The following is a 20,521-nucleotide window of genomic DNA, read 5'->3' on the forward strand; positions in this document are numbered from 1 at the left end:
GCGGGTAAAAAACTTCATCATGTGAAAGATTTAAGTGAATATAGTACTGGAGTACATACTGTGACTGGTGGTGGTGACTTAATTTATATAGACAGTAAGTTAAACATCATTAAATTATCTAAAGATCACAGAATAAAGACCACAGTAATACCCTACACAGCACCATGGGAACCACTGAGTGTCTACAGCTCCCCCTCCACTGGAGACCTGCTGGTCGGGATGTCTTCAGGCCAGGTAAACCGTTACACCAACACAGGAGAACACCTACAGACCATACAGCACGACAACACAGGTCAGAGACTGTATGAATATCCTCACTACATCACAGAGAACCGCAATGGAGATGTTATTGTGTCTGACTTTGACCGTTATGCTGTAGTGGTGACAGACAGAGGAGGTAGACATCGCTTCTCCTACACAGGTCCTACATCAGGATCAGGACTAGCACCATGGGGAATCTGTACTGACGCGCTGTCACACATCCTGGTGTGTGATTATAACACCCACATAGTACATATACTGGATTGTGACGGGGGACTCCTGTCACAGATAGACAGAGAACAACACGGGATAGGCTCACCACTGGGCCTGAGTTATGATGACAGAACTCACTGTGTCTGGATCGGTGCACTGAACAACAACACAGTGAACATTTACAGACTGGAACACTCCCTGACTGGTAAGTTATACTTAAGTATGATTGTGTGTTTTGTTTTACAGTGTTAAGTGTGTACAATGTATTTTTATTAGTGTATTATATGTATATTTACAAGACATTAATCAACATTTTTATTGTATTTAGTGTAATTAAATTACATGCATACCTGTCAACTCTCCCGATTTTTTCGGGAGTCTACCGATTTTGAACCCATTCTACCGCTTGTCTACCGATAAATTTTTTACCCCCGATTTCTACCGATTTTTAAGAAATCCGGAATTTTTACCGATTTCACTCTGAAAAATACCGCATTTCCTGTGAAAGCAAAGATGGCAGTTCATTGTTTATCGGTAGATACATGTTTATTGCCGCTGATAACAGGTAATCAACAAGGTGTCAACTGTGCTACGAGTGATTACTGGGGTTGTAATTACTTCCGATTCTCATTAGCAGAGTTTATTAACAGAGACAGACATGCCAGGTGTGGAAATTTTAGAAATACACATTAGAAAATGACAACGGGATACGAGCTAGTGTGGAATTAACACTCTGCAGCAAAATATGACAATATACTAATAAACGGCTTATAAATGGTATTAAGCTTAGGAAATATGGCATTCCTCATTATATTCTCGTACGAAGTCATTAAGCATGGAAAATACAGTACCAAAGTCAAAAAAGAAAAGGTACGTCTGCAAGTACCTAAATTCTTGGGAAAAGGAAGCAGAATTCCAAGGTTGGCTAACAAAAAGTGTGAAAGGCGAAGATCATGCTTTTTGTAGACTGTGTATGAAAAACATAAAGATTGAGCATGGTGGAAAAAATGATCTTATGAAGCATATTTCAACAGCAGCTCATCAAAGCAGCAAAAAATCACAGAACGTCACAATCCCTATACAAAATTTCCTAACAACTTCAAGTGATGAAGGTAAGACATTTCATTATTTAAAGAACTGCAAATTATACAAATGTTTGAAGTTGTTAAAATACATAATGAAATTAATTGAAATGTTAAGATTAGTGCAAGTAACAGACAAAATATCATGAGGGAAAATGCAGTTAAATGAGTTTTAATATTTTAAAAACATGAAAAAGGGATCCTACACATTTATTGTTCATATTTTAAAGTACATTATGTTGAGACAAAATAATTTCCATTTCAGGAGTTGTGAAAGCTGAATTTTTATTTTCAAATTTCATTGCCGAGCACAACATCCCCTTTGCTGTTGCAGACCACTTCACCAAACTCTGCAAGTCCATGTTTCCTGACAGCCAGATTGCTAAAAAATTTTCCTGTGGCCGCACAAAGACTACCATGATTGTCAAGAACGCCCTTGCACCTCAGCTTCACAAGGAAGTAGTTCAAAATTGCAGGACAAAGCCATTTTCCTTAGCCTGCGATGAAAGCAATGACAGAAACTCAGAGAAAACCCTTGCCATACTTGTCCGATACTTTGACAATCAGGCAGTGACTCGATTTTTGGACATGCCAATTTGCAACGTGGGAACTTCCCAAAATATATTTGACCACCTTGAGCAAGTTTTTATGTAAGTTCATTGTATAGAATATGTATTAAATATCCTTTTTTTTTTACAGATAAAGATTTCAATAATGGAATTGTTCTTAATTTATTAATGTATTTTGTAGAAACAACAACATTCCTTGGGAAAATTTGATTGCTTTCTCCTCTGACAACTGTAATGTCATGATGGGGAAGAAGAACTCTGTGATGACAAAGATCAAGGAAATGCAGCCACATGTTTTTGACATTGGCTGCATTTGTCATTTGGCCAATCTCTGCACAATGGCTGGTGTCAAAAGTCTGTCCCTTCCTGTAGATGACCTCCTTGTTGATGTCTTTTATCATTTTCATCATAGGTAAAACATTTATCTAATAAATACATTTACTGGTAATGTTTAAATTAATTTTAAGTTTTACATAGTTTCAAATTGCACACTTTATATCTATTATCTTGACCTTAGATTTTACTTCTTTTCTTTTAACAGTGCATTACGTAAGGAAACATACAAAGAATACTTGGACTTCTGTGATGTTGACCCTTCAAAACTTCTGAAGCACTGCTCAACTAGGTGGTTAAGTCTGGAGAAGTGTGTCAAAAGGTTGCTGCACCACTGGCCTGCTCTGACAAGCTACTTCAACTCGCACAGTGATGTAGAGAAGCCTGGACGAGTTAAGAGAGTGGCAGAGCTCCTCAGTAGCCATGAGATGAGGATGACATTCCACTTCTTAGGCTATGTGTTGGAGCCATTGAATGAATTCAACACTACATTTCAGGTATATAAACTATAATCTTAATTTATTAATAATTTTTATTTTATAAATCACAAAATTAAGAACTGTATTCTTATTCAAGTACTAATTTCTTCTTCTACCTTTGTAGGCTGATGAATCAAGGATTGGGTATCTTGGAGAAGAAATCCACAAACTCCTAAGAAAATTCCTTGGCCGTTTTATAAAGGCAGGAGTGATCAAGAATTCCAAGGACCTCATCAGTGTGGACTTCCAAAATCCAGAAAACCAGCTCCAAGATAACATTCTTGCAGTTGGAATTCTTACCAGGTCCTACATTGCAGAGAATGAAGAGGACATTCCACCAGTAGACTTGGCAAAATTTTTCCAGTAAGTTTAGATTCTGACCTTTTAATTTTTTTAAGCTGACAGTTCTCAGCTCAGTTTAAGTGAAGAAAGTGAATAATTAAGTTACTAAAAAACTTCCTTCAAACATTTGTGGTATGCAGTGTTCATCATGTAACTTTAAGGAATGTTGTATTAATATAGAAAAACTCATATTGATATTATACCTGTTTGTTTTTGTCTAATTCTAGGAATGTAAGGGGGTTCTACTGTGCCATCACAAAGAAAATGCTAAAGCACTTTCCATTCAATGACCCAGTCGTCAGCGATTTAGGATTCCTGAATCCTCTCAGAAGGGAAGAGACTACCTTGCAGTCTGTAGTGGAGATTGCCAAAAGATTCCCTGCCATAGTTCAGGAAAAGGATTTTCCAAAGTTGGAAGAGGAGCTTCTGGACTTCACTGTTTCTCCTGACTGTGACCTACCAAACCTTGAGAAGGGGCATACTAGAATAGACTCATTTTGGGGAGAGATGGGGAAAATGACCAACAAAATCTCTGAAACACCAAGATTTCCAATTCTGAGTAAAATTTCTCAGGCCATGTGCTGCATTCCAAACAGCAATGCAGATTGTGAGAGGGTGTTCTCCCTTGTGAGAAAAATTCAGACAGAACAAGATCTTCCATGGACAATCAGACCTTATGCAGTCTTCTTTGTGCTAAAATAAACTGTAGAGAGGAATGTCATCAAGTGACACCATCTAAGGACACTCTGAAACTTACAAAATCAGCTGCTTACAATTACAATAAAGAACATTAAAGTCCATCATTTGTTATTTCTTAGCTATCAGTATAAATAAAAAGAACGCGCGATGACTTTTTTACTATCCAAAAAGGTCGTCGCGCGTTTTCTCCCCCAAGAAAAATTTGGAATGTTGACAGGTATGTACATGATTAATTCTATTATTATTTAATTGTTGCATTAAGTAACAAGAAATATTCCTAATATGAGGATACATAAATTATAAACTGTTATTTATTACCTTGATAACTAAAGTAAATACATTTAGGATAAAATGCTTATTATTTAATTAGGTAAGCATGGTAAGAGGTCTTTAATGTGTACTTGGTTTAGCATGTTTAGTTATAACTTTGTTGTGTGTGACAAACTACTGATTTTGTTGAAGGGAAGTAAATTTAATGTAAAGTCGACATTTTGTACAATTCATAACAATCACATGCTTCCTGTAGAGCTCTTAAACCTACTATCACATTTAAAATATCACAGTAACAAAATTAAACATGCGTACAAATATTAGTCACACACACAGTATATTTATAAGATAATCTTGGAAACAGCCCAGTGATTTTTATAAAAATTATTATTCCCTTTTTTGCATAAACGTGATAAAAAGGGAAAAACAGATAAATAAAAGGTGATGATAATACTCATAATAACGAATTAAATTAAACACTACATCAAACATAGGGACATAAGGGACAGGTTGTATTTATAGTAGTAAGTATATAGTATAGTAGAGTTGACATAGACTGTCGTACATCACATACAATGTATAATCTTCTCTCTTTGGCTAATGAAATACATGTACAAAGACTCTCATTAATATTGTATTCTATTGGGTTGACATTTTATTGTCCACTTGACTACTACATGTACTAAAGTGAGTAAATCAGTACGGGTCCAGTTGTCTGGTTTGTAGGTTAACTTTAACAGGAAACAGGCGATGTACAGTTGTACAATGGGTGGAGTAGAGGGGGGGGGTTACATGATTGAGGGTGCGGGTATTGCAGATCAGGGATGTGGAGGGGGCAATATCGTAGTTGATATATGGTTCTTTTAACATTCTATTCAAACATAATTCAATTTTGATGACTAAAATATTTTACCAAATTTCAACAGATGACATTCTACACAAGATAACAGTGAGATATACACACCATTGATATTAACACAGCTATGTCTAGGAATGTTGTACAAGATGACATTGAGATATAGACACCATTGATATTAACACAGCTCTGTTTAGGAATGTTGTGTATTTCTGTAGCAGGTGTTCAGTAAATCTACACTCAGTGCACTGGGTTGACATTCTACAAGGACATGATGTATGTTAATTTTTTTTTTTTTTTGCCAATTGAAAATAAAAATGAAGCCAAATTTCAGAATTAAATTTTAAATAACCGTACCAACACTCTAAAGAAGAGGGGATAATATTGTTTTACCCTTGATGTGTGTCTGTCTGTCAGTCTGAAACAATTTTTTATGCGTTTGGATCAAAAGATCCGAGGCATATATTGTTTTTGTCCTGTCTGTCTTTTTGTCTGCAAACTTTAACCTTCGCCATAATTTTTGAACCATGAATGGTTGATCGAGACTTCATATTTGGTATGCCCACTCCACCAATGAAGCTCTTTCAAATGACACCAAGGTTAATGACCTTGTGACCTTGACTGTGACCTTTATGCTAAAAATTGGGATTTTTTGCAAACTTTAACCTTTGTCATAACTTTTGAACCATAAAAGATAGAGACTTCATATTTAGTATACACACAACACTTATTAAGGTTTTTCAAAAGACACCATAGTCAATGACCTTGTGACCTTGACTGTGACCTATATGCTAAATATAGCTTTTCTGACGGAAAACTTTAACCTTTGCCATAACTTTTGTATGAAGAAAGATAGAGACTTTATATTTATTTACTTCACTAATAAAGCCCTTTTACATGACACCAAGGTCAATGACCTTGAGTTGACTCTGTTTTATATGCTAAAAATAGCTTTTTTGAACCTTCAACATAACTTTTGAACCATGAGAGATACAGAGACTTCACATTTGGTATACATACTTCTTTAATCAAGATCTTTCAAATGACACGAAGATGAATGACCTTGTGACCTTGACTGTGACCTTTATGCTAAAAATATATTTTTATGGCGTCGGGCTTGCCCGATCGTCATCTAGGGATCAGTCAGGTTTACGCGACCGTATGTGTCAGTGGATGCATCCGCAATAGAAAATAGCAACAGCTATAAACCAATTTCTTTTAAAACGTTCACAATGAATAATGGCTTGAATATAAAATTAAATCAATTGTATCTTCAATAAAAACTACTACAAAACAACGATATTATGTTTAATTTTTACGCAAAAAAAAAACGTTATGGTTGTTGCTGATGAATTTCTACTGAGAGGGTGCGTCGAATGACATGAATCACATTTTGGGACCGATTACTGTAATACAAACAAAATTAAATACGGTAAAATAATTACAAAATAAACACGAATACAAGAAGACTATAAAGATTGAATTTCTTAATCTTAGCTTTACTTTTATGATCTTCAATCCAATTTTAGCCGAACAACCTACGATATTGACCAGAAATGCCAGTATTACTGTATTTATCCATTTCCTCCATTTGTTTACTGCGCCTTATCGTAAGTCGATCGTACTTGTAACATTAGAGTCATGGTCGTAGTTAAGATGCAATCACTATACAACAGAACAACACTCTGACAATGGCAATTAATTAAAATAATTTATGAAACCCTTCATATGTCTTCGATTGACTGAAAAGAAATTAGGTTGATATAGAGGATTGACATTTCTGACAATGTCTGGTCAATTCGAACCCCGACTCATTCGGACTAGGACACAAGGCTATCAGGCCCTATACTGTATTTGTGTTAAGACTATTTTTTTTAAATTTTATTATTATGTTACCGGAGTCACTCACTTGACCTATTTGCAGATCTTTTGAAATTGTTTTTCTTGTTCGACGCCATTGAAGCCTTTCAGGCTTTTGATTTAAATTTGTTGACGCCGGGCGCATAGTGTTTCACAAACACATCTTGTTTTCACCTTTTTTACCCAATAACTATATTCATTGCAGGTGCTTAAAATTTTTTTAAAGCACTCTCTTTGTTTTGCCATGCCACATAGTGGGATTCATTTTTATGCCCTGCCATGAATATGACCAGGGCATATACCGGTAGTGTTTTTCATGTCCATCTTCCGTCCTTCCGTCACACTTTGCATTTAGCTCTCTTCAAAGTTAAGTTTCAAAGAAACTAGGCAAGATATTTTCATCAAAGTTCCTATGCTGATAGATATTTGATGAGAGCAATGCAACTGCATCAACCTTTTTTGACCTTGACCTTTCCTTTGATCTTGACCTCACTTTTCTTAAATTAATGTTTAGCTCAGTTTTAAACATACCATTCAAGATGGTGTTATCAAACTTCACATGTTGATACAAACTTCCACGGATGATGCATCTAGGGATGAACACTACCAGACTTGCTTTTGATGCTGGATCTGACCTACATTTTCATTCCCAAGTAACTATAAGCCCTACCTGAACCAAACTTGCATGGATGATGCATCTAGGGATGAACACTACCAGACTTGCTTTGGATGCGATCTGACCTACATTTTCCAGATGAATGACGAGGTTAAAGTTTTTTGAGCAGGTCCTTTCCTAAGGATCTATAAGCCCTACTTGGACCAAATTTGCATGGATGATGCATCTAGAGATGGACACTACCAGATGCTTCGGATGCTGGATTTGACCTACATTTTCATTCCCAAGTAAATATAAGCCCTACCTGAACCAAACTTGCATGGATGATGCATCTAGGGATGGACACTACCAGACTTGCTTCGGATGCTGGATCTGACCTATATTTTTATTCCCAAGTAACTGGAAGCCCTACCTGAACCAAACTTGCATTGATGATGCATCTACGGATGGACACTACCAGACTTGCTTCGGATGCTGGATCTGACATACATTTTTATTCTTAAGTAACTATAAGCCCAACCTGTCCTGAACCAAACTTGCATGGATGATGCATCTAGGGATGGACACTACCAGACTTGCTTCGGATGCTGGATCTGACCTACATTTCATTCCCAAGTAACTATAAGCCCTACCTGATCCAAACTTGCATAGATGATGCAGCTAGGGATGGACACTACCAACTTTGTTCGGATGCTGGATCTGACATACATTTTTATTCCCAAGTAACTATAAGCCCTACCTGGACCAAACTGATAAAATTTTATTCACATACAAATTTTCATGTTGCTTTACTAATATATATCCTCGGGGAGGGCAGTCATGTCTCCTTCAAAGAAGGGAGGGCATATTGCTTTGCTGCTGTCGGTCGGTTGGTCGGTCTGTCTGTCTGTCGGTCCATTTAGTTTCCGTTCATTTTCTTCATAACCATTACACATACTGAAATGAAATTTGGTGTACAGGTATATCAGATGAATATCTAGATCAATTTCTGTTTTGGGTACGATCGCACCATGATTGACAGAGTTATGCCCCTTGGACTTTCAATTCCAATTATTTGCAGTTTCCGTTCATTTTCTTTGGAGAGTTTGCACATATTGAAATGGAATTTAGTATACAGATTAATCAGATGAATATCTAGGTCAAGTTCTATTTTGGGTACAATCGCACCATAATTGACAGAAAAGTAGTCCCAACCATTCCTTAAAGGTGAGAGGTTTGCACAAACTTGAATCTACTCTACCCGATAATGCTTCCACATAAAAACAAAATTTTTGGGATGTGGGGTGGGGCTATATAGGAATGTTACACAATTAAAACATGACCGTGGCGGCATGGTCACCAAGAAAAATTTTTGGGATGTGGGGTGGGGCTATATAGGAATCACCTAGTCGGTTTGTCTCAGCAAACTTGCCCTGGGTGCAACATTGTTGAAGGATTAATGGAGATAACGAAGTATTCAATCTCAAAGTCCATTAAACAATATACAAAATAAGAGCAGAGCAAACACGGACCTCCGAAACATCAGAGGTCACAGGTGGGATCAGGTGCCATGGAGGAGTGAGCATCTAAAGGATAATTATTGGAAACTAATACTTCGTACAAAGATTGTTTATGACCTGAGGTTTCGTCTTGATCTTTATTCAAGGTCATTTGGGCAAGTTCAAAGTCACTGATAGAAAAATTGTTGAACACTATCGGGGCTAAAACTTTGTACAGTAATGGATGCAGAATTTTTTAATGTTAAACAAGATTTTCTTTGAAAATGTCCCAGTGGGTTTATAAATCTTTGAAAATTATTAATATACAGTATGTTATATCTAAAGACATTTAAAATAAGTTAGGGATCATATTTTTACACAAAAATAATATTTTTATACCCATGAATTTATGTGACAACAAGGCTAAAGTAGTTTTTAAAACATGTCATTAACACGATTCGATACTTAAGTCACACGTCTTTAATGAGTTTGGGACATATTCGTCACTAAAGTACAATGAAGGGCATTGAAGTGGTGAAATTTTCTGTTTGGATGGAACGTTTTGAGCTATCTTTAGACACACCCATTTCTTTAAAAAGGAAAAATCGGTCAAAGTATTCAATCAAATACCTGTAGAACAGGTATTCGATAAATATTATAGCCAATCAAATGACGGTCTACATAAACATCGGATATGCACGTGTTCGACTGATACATGTGCTGTGCTAACTCCAATAAACATGATAAAATCATAATTATGTACAAATTCATTGCAATGGGTGTTTTACACTACTAACGGGCTCTTAAGCTTAATACTGGACATCTGGGAGCAATTGCAATGGACAGACGGATTTCTAGACAAACAGTTTGAAACAGACTTCAGGAAGCAAATCTCGAGGCTTGCTCGAATCAGCGGTACGTCCTGTATTAGAATTAGAGTGCAGCAGAAATTGACTACAGTGGGCAACAGAACACAAAAATTTGGCAATAACGCCATTGGTGCTAGATGCTCTCTTCTCAGACCAGTCTCACTTTTGTTTTGACTTCCATGATGACAGAAGACTTGTTTGGATTGCAAATGGGGAAAGATCTGCTGATTGTGTCATTTCTGAGCAATACAGAGTAAACGGAGGTTTGGTGATGATTTGGGCAGGCAAAAGTATCGAATGTAAAACTGATCTGCACAGTATTGAAGGCAACCTGACAGGTTTAAAATACCGAAATGTTATTCTTCATCCTATTTTTAGACATATTGGATGTACTCTGGGGAAGAATTTAATCTTAATGGACGATAATGCTCGACCTCATAGAGTCAAAATCGCAAACGAATACATGGAAAGTGGAACAACTTAGGGTATGGACCTGCAAAGTCATTTTCTAGACCTAAAGTTAACTGAACATGCATGGAACATTCTTGAACAACGGATTTCAGTTCATCTTACACTTCCCAAAATCGATGGGGACTTCAGACTGCCTTGCAGGAGGAAGTTCAACAGATCCCTCAGGCTAGCCTTGGACGGCTGATGGGCAGCATGGGTCTGTGCTGCAGGGCCTCGCAGGGAGGTCATACAAAATACTGGCAATCATTTTAGTGACGGAATTTGACTCTTCTGGAAAAAATCTCACTTTCAGGTCACCCCCAACATGTCGAATTCTAAAGTGGACGTAATGAACAAACTGTAGCGTGTGTTCAAACAAATTTATCACATCCAATGTTTAATTTTCACTTTTAAAATATAAAGTATGATACTAAAATTAAAACTGCATTCTGTTTTCTATGATACAGTATTTGTAAATTATATTTAATTTGATGATCCTAAATTTTTTTTGTCCAGTACATAAAATAATTTGATGCAGAAATGATGAAATGTATGAATATTATCCAACTTAATACATGTATATATAAATTAGTATGTAAATTTCATTGAATTGTCTTCATATTTATTATAGGATTAAACTTCTTTTTCAGAATTTATCGATGTGTAAACTCTGCCTTTTTACTCACAAACTGAATAAAAATGCGAAGCACTTTTATGTAAAGTTTGTGAGTAAAAAGGCAGAGTTTACACATCGATAAATTCTGGAAAAAAGAACGTTTAATTCTTATAATTCCAATTACGAATTTTTAAAATTATTAAAATTATTTCTCTAAGAGGCCGCCATACAATCCATTATTTTGTACGGCGTAGTAATACTTCATGCCGCAAAGAAACGAATACAAGATGAATATCGATAAAATCCAACTTAAATTGTCAAAACAATCAATAAATAAACTTATAAAAACTCACTGAATGTTGTTTAAGTCAACAAATATCGTAAATACTCCTATTCTCCAGAATAATTCGTACTTGACCATGGCCATGTTGACTAACGACAACGCTCATAGTAAAAGTAGCAGACCGACGATGTCCTCGATTAGCTCTGGTTCGTTCAAAGATTTATGGAGAATATGAGATCTGTAGGATGTAAATATATGAATTTGATCCTGATAAGGCAAGAGTCTGAGGTACGTTTCTTTTCCCTATCACAAAGATACCAACTGAGCTGATATGGAACGTCGAGAAAATGACAGCATGATCAGCGATTTTTTTTTAAATTCACACTCGTGATCCGACAGTGACATAAACATAATATTCCCGCCTGTCAGTCCTGTTTCAGTGTTTGTTGCCAGTTTTATTTTATTTAATTAAATTTGAAGTTTCTTGTATTCAATATTTAGCTAAAAAGACCAGAAATAACTGCTGTCATTGTTTATACGATAGCCCAGAAGCTTCGTCAAGAAAGTAGTTCTGATTGAAAAATTCATCGATGTGTAAACTTTTTAGCTCACCTGAGCCGAAGGCTCAAGTGAGCTTTTCTGATCACAATTTGTCCGTTGTCTGTCGTTGTCGTCGTTGTCGGCGTTGTCGTCGTTGTCGTTGTCGGCGTTGTCGTTGTCGTTGTTGTAAACTTTTCACATTTTCATCTTCTTCTCAAGAACCACTGGGCCAATTTTAACCAAACTTGGCACAAAGTATCCTTGGGTGAAGGGGATTCAAGTTTGTTCAAATGAAGGGCCACGCCCTTTTCCAAGGGGAGATAATCATGAATTTGTTAAAAATTAATGGCAATTTTAAAAAAATCTTCTTCTCCAGAACAGCTGGACCAGGAAAGATGAAACTCATGTGGAATCATCCTCAGGTAGTGTAGATTCAAGTTTGTTCAAATCATGACCCCCGGGGCAAGGGCGGGGCCAAAATGGCCGACCAAAGTTTTACATAGGAATTTATTAGAAAAATCTTTAAAAATCTTCTTCTCCAGAACCATTGGGCCAGGAAAGATGAAACTCATGTGGAATCATCCTCAGGTAGTGTGGATTCAAATTTGTTCAAATCATGACCCCCGGGGAAAGGGTGGGGCCAAAATGGCCGACCAAAGTTTTACATAGGAATATATAGGAAAAATCTTTAAAAATCTTCTTCTCCAGAACCACTGGGCCAGGAAAGATGAAACTCATGTGGAATCATCCTCAGGTAGAGCAGATTTAAGTTTGTTCAAATCATGACCCCTGGGGCAAAGGTGGGGCCAAAATGGCTGACCCAAGTTTTACATATGAATATATAGGAAAAATCTTTAAAAATCTTCTTCTCCAGAACTACTGGACGAGGAAAGATGAAACTCATGTGGAATCATCCTCAGGTAGTGTAGATTCAAGTTTGTTCAAATCATGACCCCCGGGCAAGGGTGGGGCCAAAATGGCCGACCCTAGTTTTACATAGGAATATATAAGAAAAATCTTTAAAAATCTTCTTCTCAAGAACCACTGGGCCAGGAAAGATGAAACTCATGTGGAAGCATCCTCAGGTAGAGTAGATTCAAGTTTGTTCAAATCATGACCCCCGGGGCTAGGGCGGGGCCAAAATGGCCGACCCAAGTTTTACATAGGAATATATAGGCAAACCTTTTAAAATCTTCTTTTCAAGTACTTCAAAGGTATGATTAGTGATATTTTTATGGAATCATCCTCAGGTAGTGTAGATTCTAGTTTGTTCAAATGATGAACGCCTGGAGGGGGGGAGGGGGTAAATTCAAGCCTGATGTGCTCAGGTGAGCGCTGTGGCCCCTGGGCCTCTTGTTCTAAAATGTGTTCTCGTCCAATCAAAACACAGATAATCAATAAATAAAATGAAGCTTGGAATTATTATGTTATATAACAGAAGGGGGAGGGGGGGAAGGGGTGTAAAATTTCCTTTAATTTAATGATCGTTTAAAACTGCAGAATTTCTCAATATTGAATGTCTTTGATTAAAAGAATGATTCTCAAAAAAGGAAGTAGTTTGACATCATTCATAACACATCTTGTATCAACTAAGTCAATTAGTATGCCAGAGCTACCAAATAAGAGTTTTGAATTCATTTTCATTTTGAACAGCAATAACTATAGGGTTCATCAATAAATATAAAACAAACAAGACTTGTCGGCCTAACAAACAATTTCACTTACTAAAGACCTGACCTCATCTTCACTAGACCTGACCTCATCTTCACTAAAACCTCATCCTCACTAGACATGACCTCATCTTCACTACACCTGACCTCATCCTCACTAGACATGACCTCATCTTCACTAGACCTGACCTCATCCTCAATAGACATGACCTCATCTTCACTTGTCCTGATCTCATCTTCACTAGAACCTCATCTTCACTAGACCTGACCTCATCTTCACTTGACTTGACCTCATCTTCACTTGTCCTGATCTCATCTTCACTAGAACCTCATCTTCACTAGACCTGACCTCATTTTCACTTGTCCTGACCTCATCTTCACTTGACCTGACCTCATCTTCACTAGACCTGACCTCATCTTCACTTGTCCTGACCTCCTCTTTACTAAAACCACATCCTCACTAGAAACTCATCCTCACTAGAATTGACCTCATCTTCACTTGTCCTGACCTCATCTTCACTAGACCTGACCTCATCTTCACTAGACATGACCTCATCTTCATTTGTCCTGACCTCATCTTCACTAGAACCTCATCTTCACTAGACTCGCCTGACCCAATATCCACGAATTACTGAAAGTATTTTAAAATCATTATTGCTAAAATAGAACTTACAAGTCTTTCCAAATTTTTAGTCAGAGAACTTATCTTCTGCATCTTCCATGAAGCAAATTAAACTAGCTAGGTTCAGATTTTTACTTAAAATACTCTGTTGTCAAAAATGCGCGTTTTGTTCTAAAATATAAATAATTAAATCAGTCTTTATTATTTTTGTTTCTATTTGTTTTGTAGAGTTTCTTAAAGAGGAGAAAACAACTGTTTTTCATGCCCGAGGAATACTTGTTGGATGTGGTGAGGCTGGAAAAACAACTCTACTGAAGAGATTAAGAGAGCAATGCCAAAATCGCAGTGAAGTGAAAAAGTTGACTAAGGGACTAACAACACTGCTGAAGCGATTAAGAGGGAAACGACAAAATGTTGGTGAAATTACAGAGTCCACCAGGGGCCTCGAAGTCCATCAACATCTTTTCTTTGTTAGAAATGGAATTTTAGAAGGTTTACAACAATTTCAGTACATTTTCTCTTTATGAAAGATTCTTGTTTGGAACATAAAGCTCTTTTGTGAATCACAAACATTATTGCCATTCTACGTAATAAAAAAAATCAAAAATGCCATAAATCCGACGTTATTCAGTGACTTAAATGAAAAATTTACAAAGTATTTATCGGGACAGGAAATACCGGTATTGACCAGTAGTAATTCGCAACACTAGTATTTCCCAGAAAACCCCAATAAAGAAAGGTGCCTCTTTGAAAATTATGAATGTCATGGCCCCTGGGTCAGGAGTTTGGATTTTCGGGCGGTGCTATTTTGATTATAAAGCGAAAATGCATTATTTCTTTATAATCACATTTGCACATGTTTTCCTTTATATAACACTATTGAAAGCAAGCGGTTTTATATCTGCGTAAATACAGATACGAGGTCAAGAGGTCATAGATGTTCGTATGGATAAACGTTCGACGTAATTTCTCAGTGACGTCATAAAGGGTCGACGCGCGTTCAGTGGATTACATACATGACGTTGGGTTTGAAAAATATTGCAATTCACAAGTTAAAAGTCACAATCAGGCAAATTAAAAGTATGAATAAGTCACAAATGTAAATATAAGTAATAGAGGTATCATTTTTTGAGTATTATTGGGATGTAAAACGGGTTGGCACATGATCAAATATTCCATAAAGCCCTTAGCGCCCAACCCGTTTTACATCCCAATAAAACTCAAAAATTGATACCTTATTTCTTTAAAAAATCCTCTCATCTGCTTGTTGGTACATGTATTTAGCAGTTGAACTACCCAGTACATAGTGATGAACAAGGGTTCTTCTACCTGTGAATTTCAAGGCTCCTGGGTCAGGGATAAGGTAGAAGATTGAGAGGGGGATCTAATTAAATGAATTAATGCTTTGAAATCTGCTTCTTAAAGTAAAGAAAGTGGGCGCTTTAGATGGCAATTCGGCAGGAATAGTGGCTCATAGAAAGAATAAAAAAATATCATTGATTTATACATGTTTTTCAAAACCTAGCCAATTACTGTGTTGTAGGTAAATGTAAAATGGGCAAATATTCAGTTAAATATGTTTGATTTTATTTGAAATAGCACCTGAATATAGCTGTACGAGTCAAATGATGCAAAAATCGACTCTTTTTATAGCCGTTTTTCATTAATTTTGTTGTTTCTGGGTCTTTTCTCCATTAATTTTAAATGTGTTATCAGTGTATTTTTAACCGTAAAATTTATTCCAGTTACCTAAAAAATGGAGAGACGACCCAGAAAAACCAAAATTTAAACTTTTACCATTTATTTTGTGGTAGAAAATTGACAAAGTCCAAATGTATAGGGCTTTGGTTTAAATAATGATTTAAATACCATCTATGTATAGTGTTCCGCGGTAGCTACATTGGTTTGTTGCTGGATTCGATCCTTATCGAAGCAGTATTTTAGGTTCGAATACAGTGATTTATTTTATTTTATTTTTCTTTGTGCTTGAAATTTTTGAATTTATAGTAAAAATAAATACACTTTGAATAAAGTAGCAAATTATGTTTTATAAGTTATTTTACATTAATTGTTTTATTTTTCAAGGTGTTTACATTTTGACATATATAGTGCTAACGTTCTCAAATAGAAAAAAAAACATACATGAACTTGTAAATACAAAGTTACACCTAAAGAAAAAAATTTAAAAACTAGCAACCTCGATCGTTCTGTTACATTCAATATTTTCAGTGCATTTGAAAACGGAGCACAAAAATTATTTAGTGTTAAACTTTTATTATATTATATTACATGTACAGCTGATGTATCCAGCATAGATAATTTATCTTTCTTGACACCTTTCAATTGAAACAATTATTTACAAATAAACAAACATAAGACAGAAATCCATTCCCATCCAGTTTCTAGATGTGTAAGATATTAAAACTACATGGTGCTTGGACATTTAAATCTGAATTGTTTCATGTCAGTGATTCCTGCCGAATGCCTATCTAGTGCGCCCACTTTCTTACTCCACCAATAATCTGCATGCGCGGATCTAGAGGGGGGGGTTGGGGGGGTCAGGGCCCCCCCCCCTGGAATTTAACAGATAAAATAAAGTATATACTAAAACAAGAAAATAGCTACCATGGCCCCCCCCCCCCCCTGGAAAACTCAGACCCCCCTGGTAATTGAAAATATGTGTGAAGTGGGTATGATAAGTGAAAGATTTGAAGCAATAGAAGTCACCACTATCTCCTCTCTCTCTCTCTCCCCCCCCCCCCCCCCCCCCCCCCCCCCACGAAATAGGTTTTTGACGTTTTGGCGAGTTCATTTATTTATTTATTTTTTTTTGCTTGTCAAGAAATTTCTGGGATTGGAATTATTTTTTACTGAGGTGGACCCCCCCTGGAAAAAATTTCTGGATCCGTGCCTGATCTGTGAAGATATATGAAAAAAAAATAATTACCCATACAAACTGTAAAAAAGGATGTTGTATTTTGTATTTCTTTATCTGCATTGAATACTGAGTATTCTATTCGAAAAAATATGATACATTCTGTAAATTTTATCTTCTTGATCCTAAGTTTTGATAAAAGAGAAATATAACCACGAAATGATGTGCTTTAAAAAGAAATCTTTCACTAAATTACAGAATTTTTTTTACAGTGGCAGATGATGACTCACCATTGAAGACATTTATCAGGATAAACACTGCAGATTTAAAACCAGACCCGGCTAGTGCAGTTGATATCTCCAGTACAAATGAACAAGTAGACAATTTGGATCTAGGGAGTACTGATAAAGGCACTGAAGTAATTTATAGCCGAGAAGGAAAGAAAGAAAAGGATGTTGAGTTGTCCAAAGAAGTAAAGAAAAAAGAGAATATTGAAATGTCTAGGTCACCAAGTGAAGGCAAAGAAGAAGAAAATACAGTAAAAATAATGGCCAGTGTTTTCTCCTCAGAGGCACAAGCAATGGTTATTGATGAAATTTTTGAAAAAATTTTGTCTGAGAAAGAAAAGTTACCAACAGTAAGCATGCTGGATTTCGCTGGTCAATTGGCGTACTATGCCTGTCACCAAATTTATGTAACACCAAAGGCCTTCTTTATCCTTGTGTTGGATATGACTAAGAAGTTTGAAGATGTTGTCAGTAAAGAGAAAGATAATCAAGAGGGATCAATCTTCTCCGTGTGGACTTACAAAGGTAAGACAGGAAAAGTGATATCAAGATATTACAAACGTCATGATATCAACACTTACTAAGGTATAATAATATAATGTTGTGATACTCAAGTATTTTGATTTACATTGATTTATTGTAGTAACGGAAACAGAATTTAAACAGAGAGAGGTTCAATTTTGCAACCTATCACAATGTAAACAATAATATTTACAGTAAAACTCGGTTAGTATGAACATGATGAACACGGAAATTGTGAATTCACGGATATAATGAAGTCTTCTTTGATCCCCAACTATATCGATGATATGGAATTTATAATAGATTTAATGGATATGTCCTGCAATATACAAATTGCGTCATAAAAATATGTACAAAATAATATTTCAATTAAATAATCCGATTATAAAATATAACAAATTATCTGTCTTCCCTTTTATTCATAATGATAACATACATTAGAAATATACTTTACACATGATATAAGGGAGTTAACTCTTATAACACAATTACGCTTTACAAAATTGTGAAGAGTTATCTTTCTTTGATGTATCTTTATTTCAGGTGTCACAACAGTATTAATTTCTGCTATATATTCTTACCAAAAATACGCAAGTTTGAGTAGATGTAACTAATTCAAAACAAACTTCTGAGAAGTTTCCTTTTCAGATCTTGTAAAACCATTCTTTATAAAGATTTTAGTACCAAAAAATACATAGCCATCCAACAAGGCACGCAAGTTTGTTTCGGTCGAAGTCGAGCAAGTGCTTGAAAATCTAGTCCAGGGCCTAATCACTCCCCACTCTTGACAGTAAATAGAAAAATCAGAACTCCCTAAATTTTAATAAATCTGGTCAATACAGGAAGTTTACATGTTGTTTTTCATCTCATCAAAAAATTCAGCTCCAGTCTCGTATCAAAATGCCCGAATCGGAAGGGAAGATTCCGGGATTATTTTGCGTCAGAGATGATTTGACGTGAACCAAAGTGTAATACTGTTATGACATCTGCATATATAATAAATAGACATACCAATTTATGGAACTGAACTTTCTCCAATGCAAGTTTACATATTCTCTACTTATGGAGATACCTATGTACAATAAATGTAATTAAATCAGGATTTGTTCTTTACAAATACCTTTCTCATAATTAATAGATATTCAAATAATCTTGAAAACCAAAATCTTCACTTCAAAGTATTTCTAGGTTTAAATATTTAATATTTATTTACAAGAAAATTCCATCAGATTTATCAATATAAAAGTTACACAGATAACTCAATATCTTAACATTTAAAAGCAAAATATCTTGTTTTTCCCCTTTTAACATTATATTATAGAAAACATATCTTGAACCATAAAACAAGTAAAAACGTACATTTCAGGAACTGTCTCTAGGTCTATGGTCCTTGGAAATAAATAATTTCAACAGCAAAGTAAACTAGGTCTTCTCCATTTGAAATCAGAAATCTAGAGCTTACTCTGAACAAAACTCAGTACTCTACAAAGATCAAACATTCAACCAATGAAAACTAAGTATTTCAAAATCTGACCAATAGAAGATATGTGTGTGGTCATGTAAAAGTATATGTACAGGTGTGGATCCAAAGGGGTGTATAACTATATCACTAAATACCCAAGTAAGTAAGAAGGATATGGGGATAACGAACAGTATTCAATCTCAAAGTTCATTAAACAATATAAACAAAATAAGAGCAGAGTAAACACGGACCTCCGAAACATCAGAGGTAGGATCAGGTGCCATGGAGGAGTGAGCATCCCCTGACGACTGGACACACCCACCGTGTGCTTGTTGTCATGATCAGGAAATAACGGAAAAAAATCCGTCGTCAATTCAGTGTATAAATAATGGACTAACAATTGGTATGAAAAACGTCAGTCAGCATTTGACTCAATGATAAATTGTATTTGCTGACAAGGTCATTGTATCGACCATAGAACTTACGAAATGATGACTTTAAACGAGACTGCTGATATTCTTGTTTCATCAACTTGCTTGTCAATAATCTATCCAGTTTAACCCTGCGTTCATACGTAGAGCATGCTCTTGCATATTGAATCAACTAAGATGTATATACTCCGTATGCAGGTGATGAAGGTATATTGCTGCATAAGTAAGGGAAGTTGGCGATAGAAAAGTTAAAGAAAAGAATAAAGCTTTAACGTTAACGGAAAACTATCATTTATAACTTATTTAATAGCTTATCTAGTTAATTCAATTTATATTTAATATTTATTTTATTTCATTTAAAAATCACTCCAACTTTTATTATTTCAAATAATTTACTGAAAATTTTCATTTATAACTTATTTAAAAGTCATACGAAACAATGTCCTGCATATTTTGGGTTGTATACGGAAATGAGTTTATCTTAGCAACATTAATCAGCCTGAAATAACATTTTGGAATTTTTACGCAAGTTGGAGGCAGCAGAGTCGATCAAAGATACTTGACTGCGAAGATGAACTTCAACTAGCGCGGCTTATCTCCCTTTGCTTATGACGTCAATAAGACCCACTCGCTACATTCAGTACTAATATTTATATAGCCGATCATGTCTTATGCAGCGTAATTTTTAAGAAATAGCATTGTCTTGACTAAAATTTTGCATGAATATATGATTTTCAAACCAGATAGTGTTTGTCTTTTAACATCCTGTTGTATGTTTGCAAGATTTTAGCATGTTTTATCCGTGTAATTTATTGTCATCCTTCTACATTCTAATG

General features: G+C 35.6%; 2 protein-coding genes across 2 annotated transcripts; both read left to right on the top strand.

The window, feature by feature from the left end:
• The first annotated feature begins 6 nt into the window (after positions 1-6).
• On the top strand, positions 7-17,854 carry LOC134274677 (uncharacterized). Its single transcript, XM_062756936.1, has 3 exons — positions 7-679; positions 14,337-14,600; positions 17,256-17,854. Exons 1-3 carry the CDS (start codon positions 220-222, stop codon positions 17,852-17,854), a joined length of 1,323 nt encoding a protein of 440 aa, XP_062612920.1. The 5' UTR covers positions 7-219.
• On the top strand, positions 975-3,981 carry LOC134274678 (uncharacterized). Its single transcript, XM_062756937.1, has 6 exons — positions 975-1,586; positions 1,822-2,206; positions 2,307-2,537; positions 2,667-2,955; positions 3,062-3,300; positions 3,507-3,981. The coding sequence occupies exons 1-6, from the start codon at positions 1,310-1,312 to the stop codon at positions 3,979-3,981; spliced, it is 1,896 nt and encodes a 631-aa protein (XP_062612921.1). The 5' UTR covers positions 975-1,309.
• Positions 17,855-20,521: the final 2,667 nt, after the last annotated feature.

This window comes from Saccostrea cucullata, unplaced genomic scaffold (assembly GCF_032062105.1).
Source record: "Saccostrea cucullata isolate Sc308-1 unplaced genomic scaffold, CSIRO_AGI_Scuc_v1 ctg7647, whole genome shotgun sequence".
Classification (NCBI taxonomy): Eukaryota; Metazoa; Mollusca; class Bivalvia; order Ostreida; family Ostreidae; genus Saccostrea; species Saccostrea cuccullata.

Coding starts and splice junctions, on each gene's coding strand:
- LOC134274677 (XM_062756936.1), top strand. CDS start 220: ATGTCTTCAGGCCAGGTAAACCGTTACACCAACACAGGAGAACACCTA. Junction 680..14,336: donor ACTGGAACACTCCCTGACTG/GTAAGTTATACT, acceptor TTTGTTTTGTAG/AGTTTCTTAAAGAGGAGAAA. Junction 14,601..17,255: donor TAGAAATGGAATTTTAGAAG/GTTTACAACAAT, acceptor TTTTTTTTACAG/TGGCAGATGATGACTCACCA.
- LOC134274678 (XM_062756937.1), top strand. CDS start 1,310: ATGGAAAATACAGTACCAAAGTCAAAAAAGAAAAGGTACGTCTGCAAG. Junction 2,538..2,666: donor TTTTATCATTTTCATCATAG/GTAAAACATTTA, acceptor TTCTTTTAACAG/TGCATTACGTAAGGAAACAT. Junction 3,301..3,506: donor GACTTGGCAAAATTTTTCCA/GTAAGTTTAGAT, acceptor GTCTAATTCTAG/GAATGTAAGGGGGTTCTACT.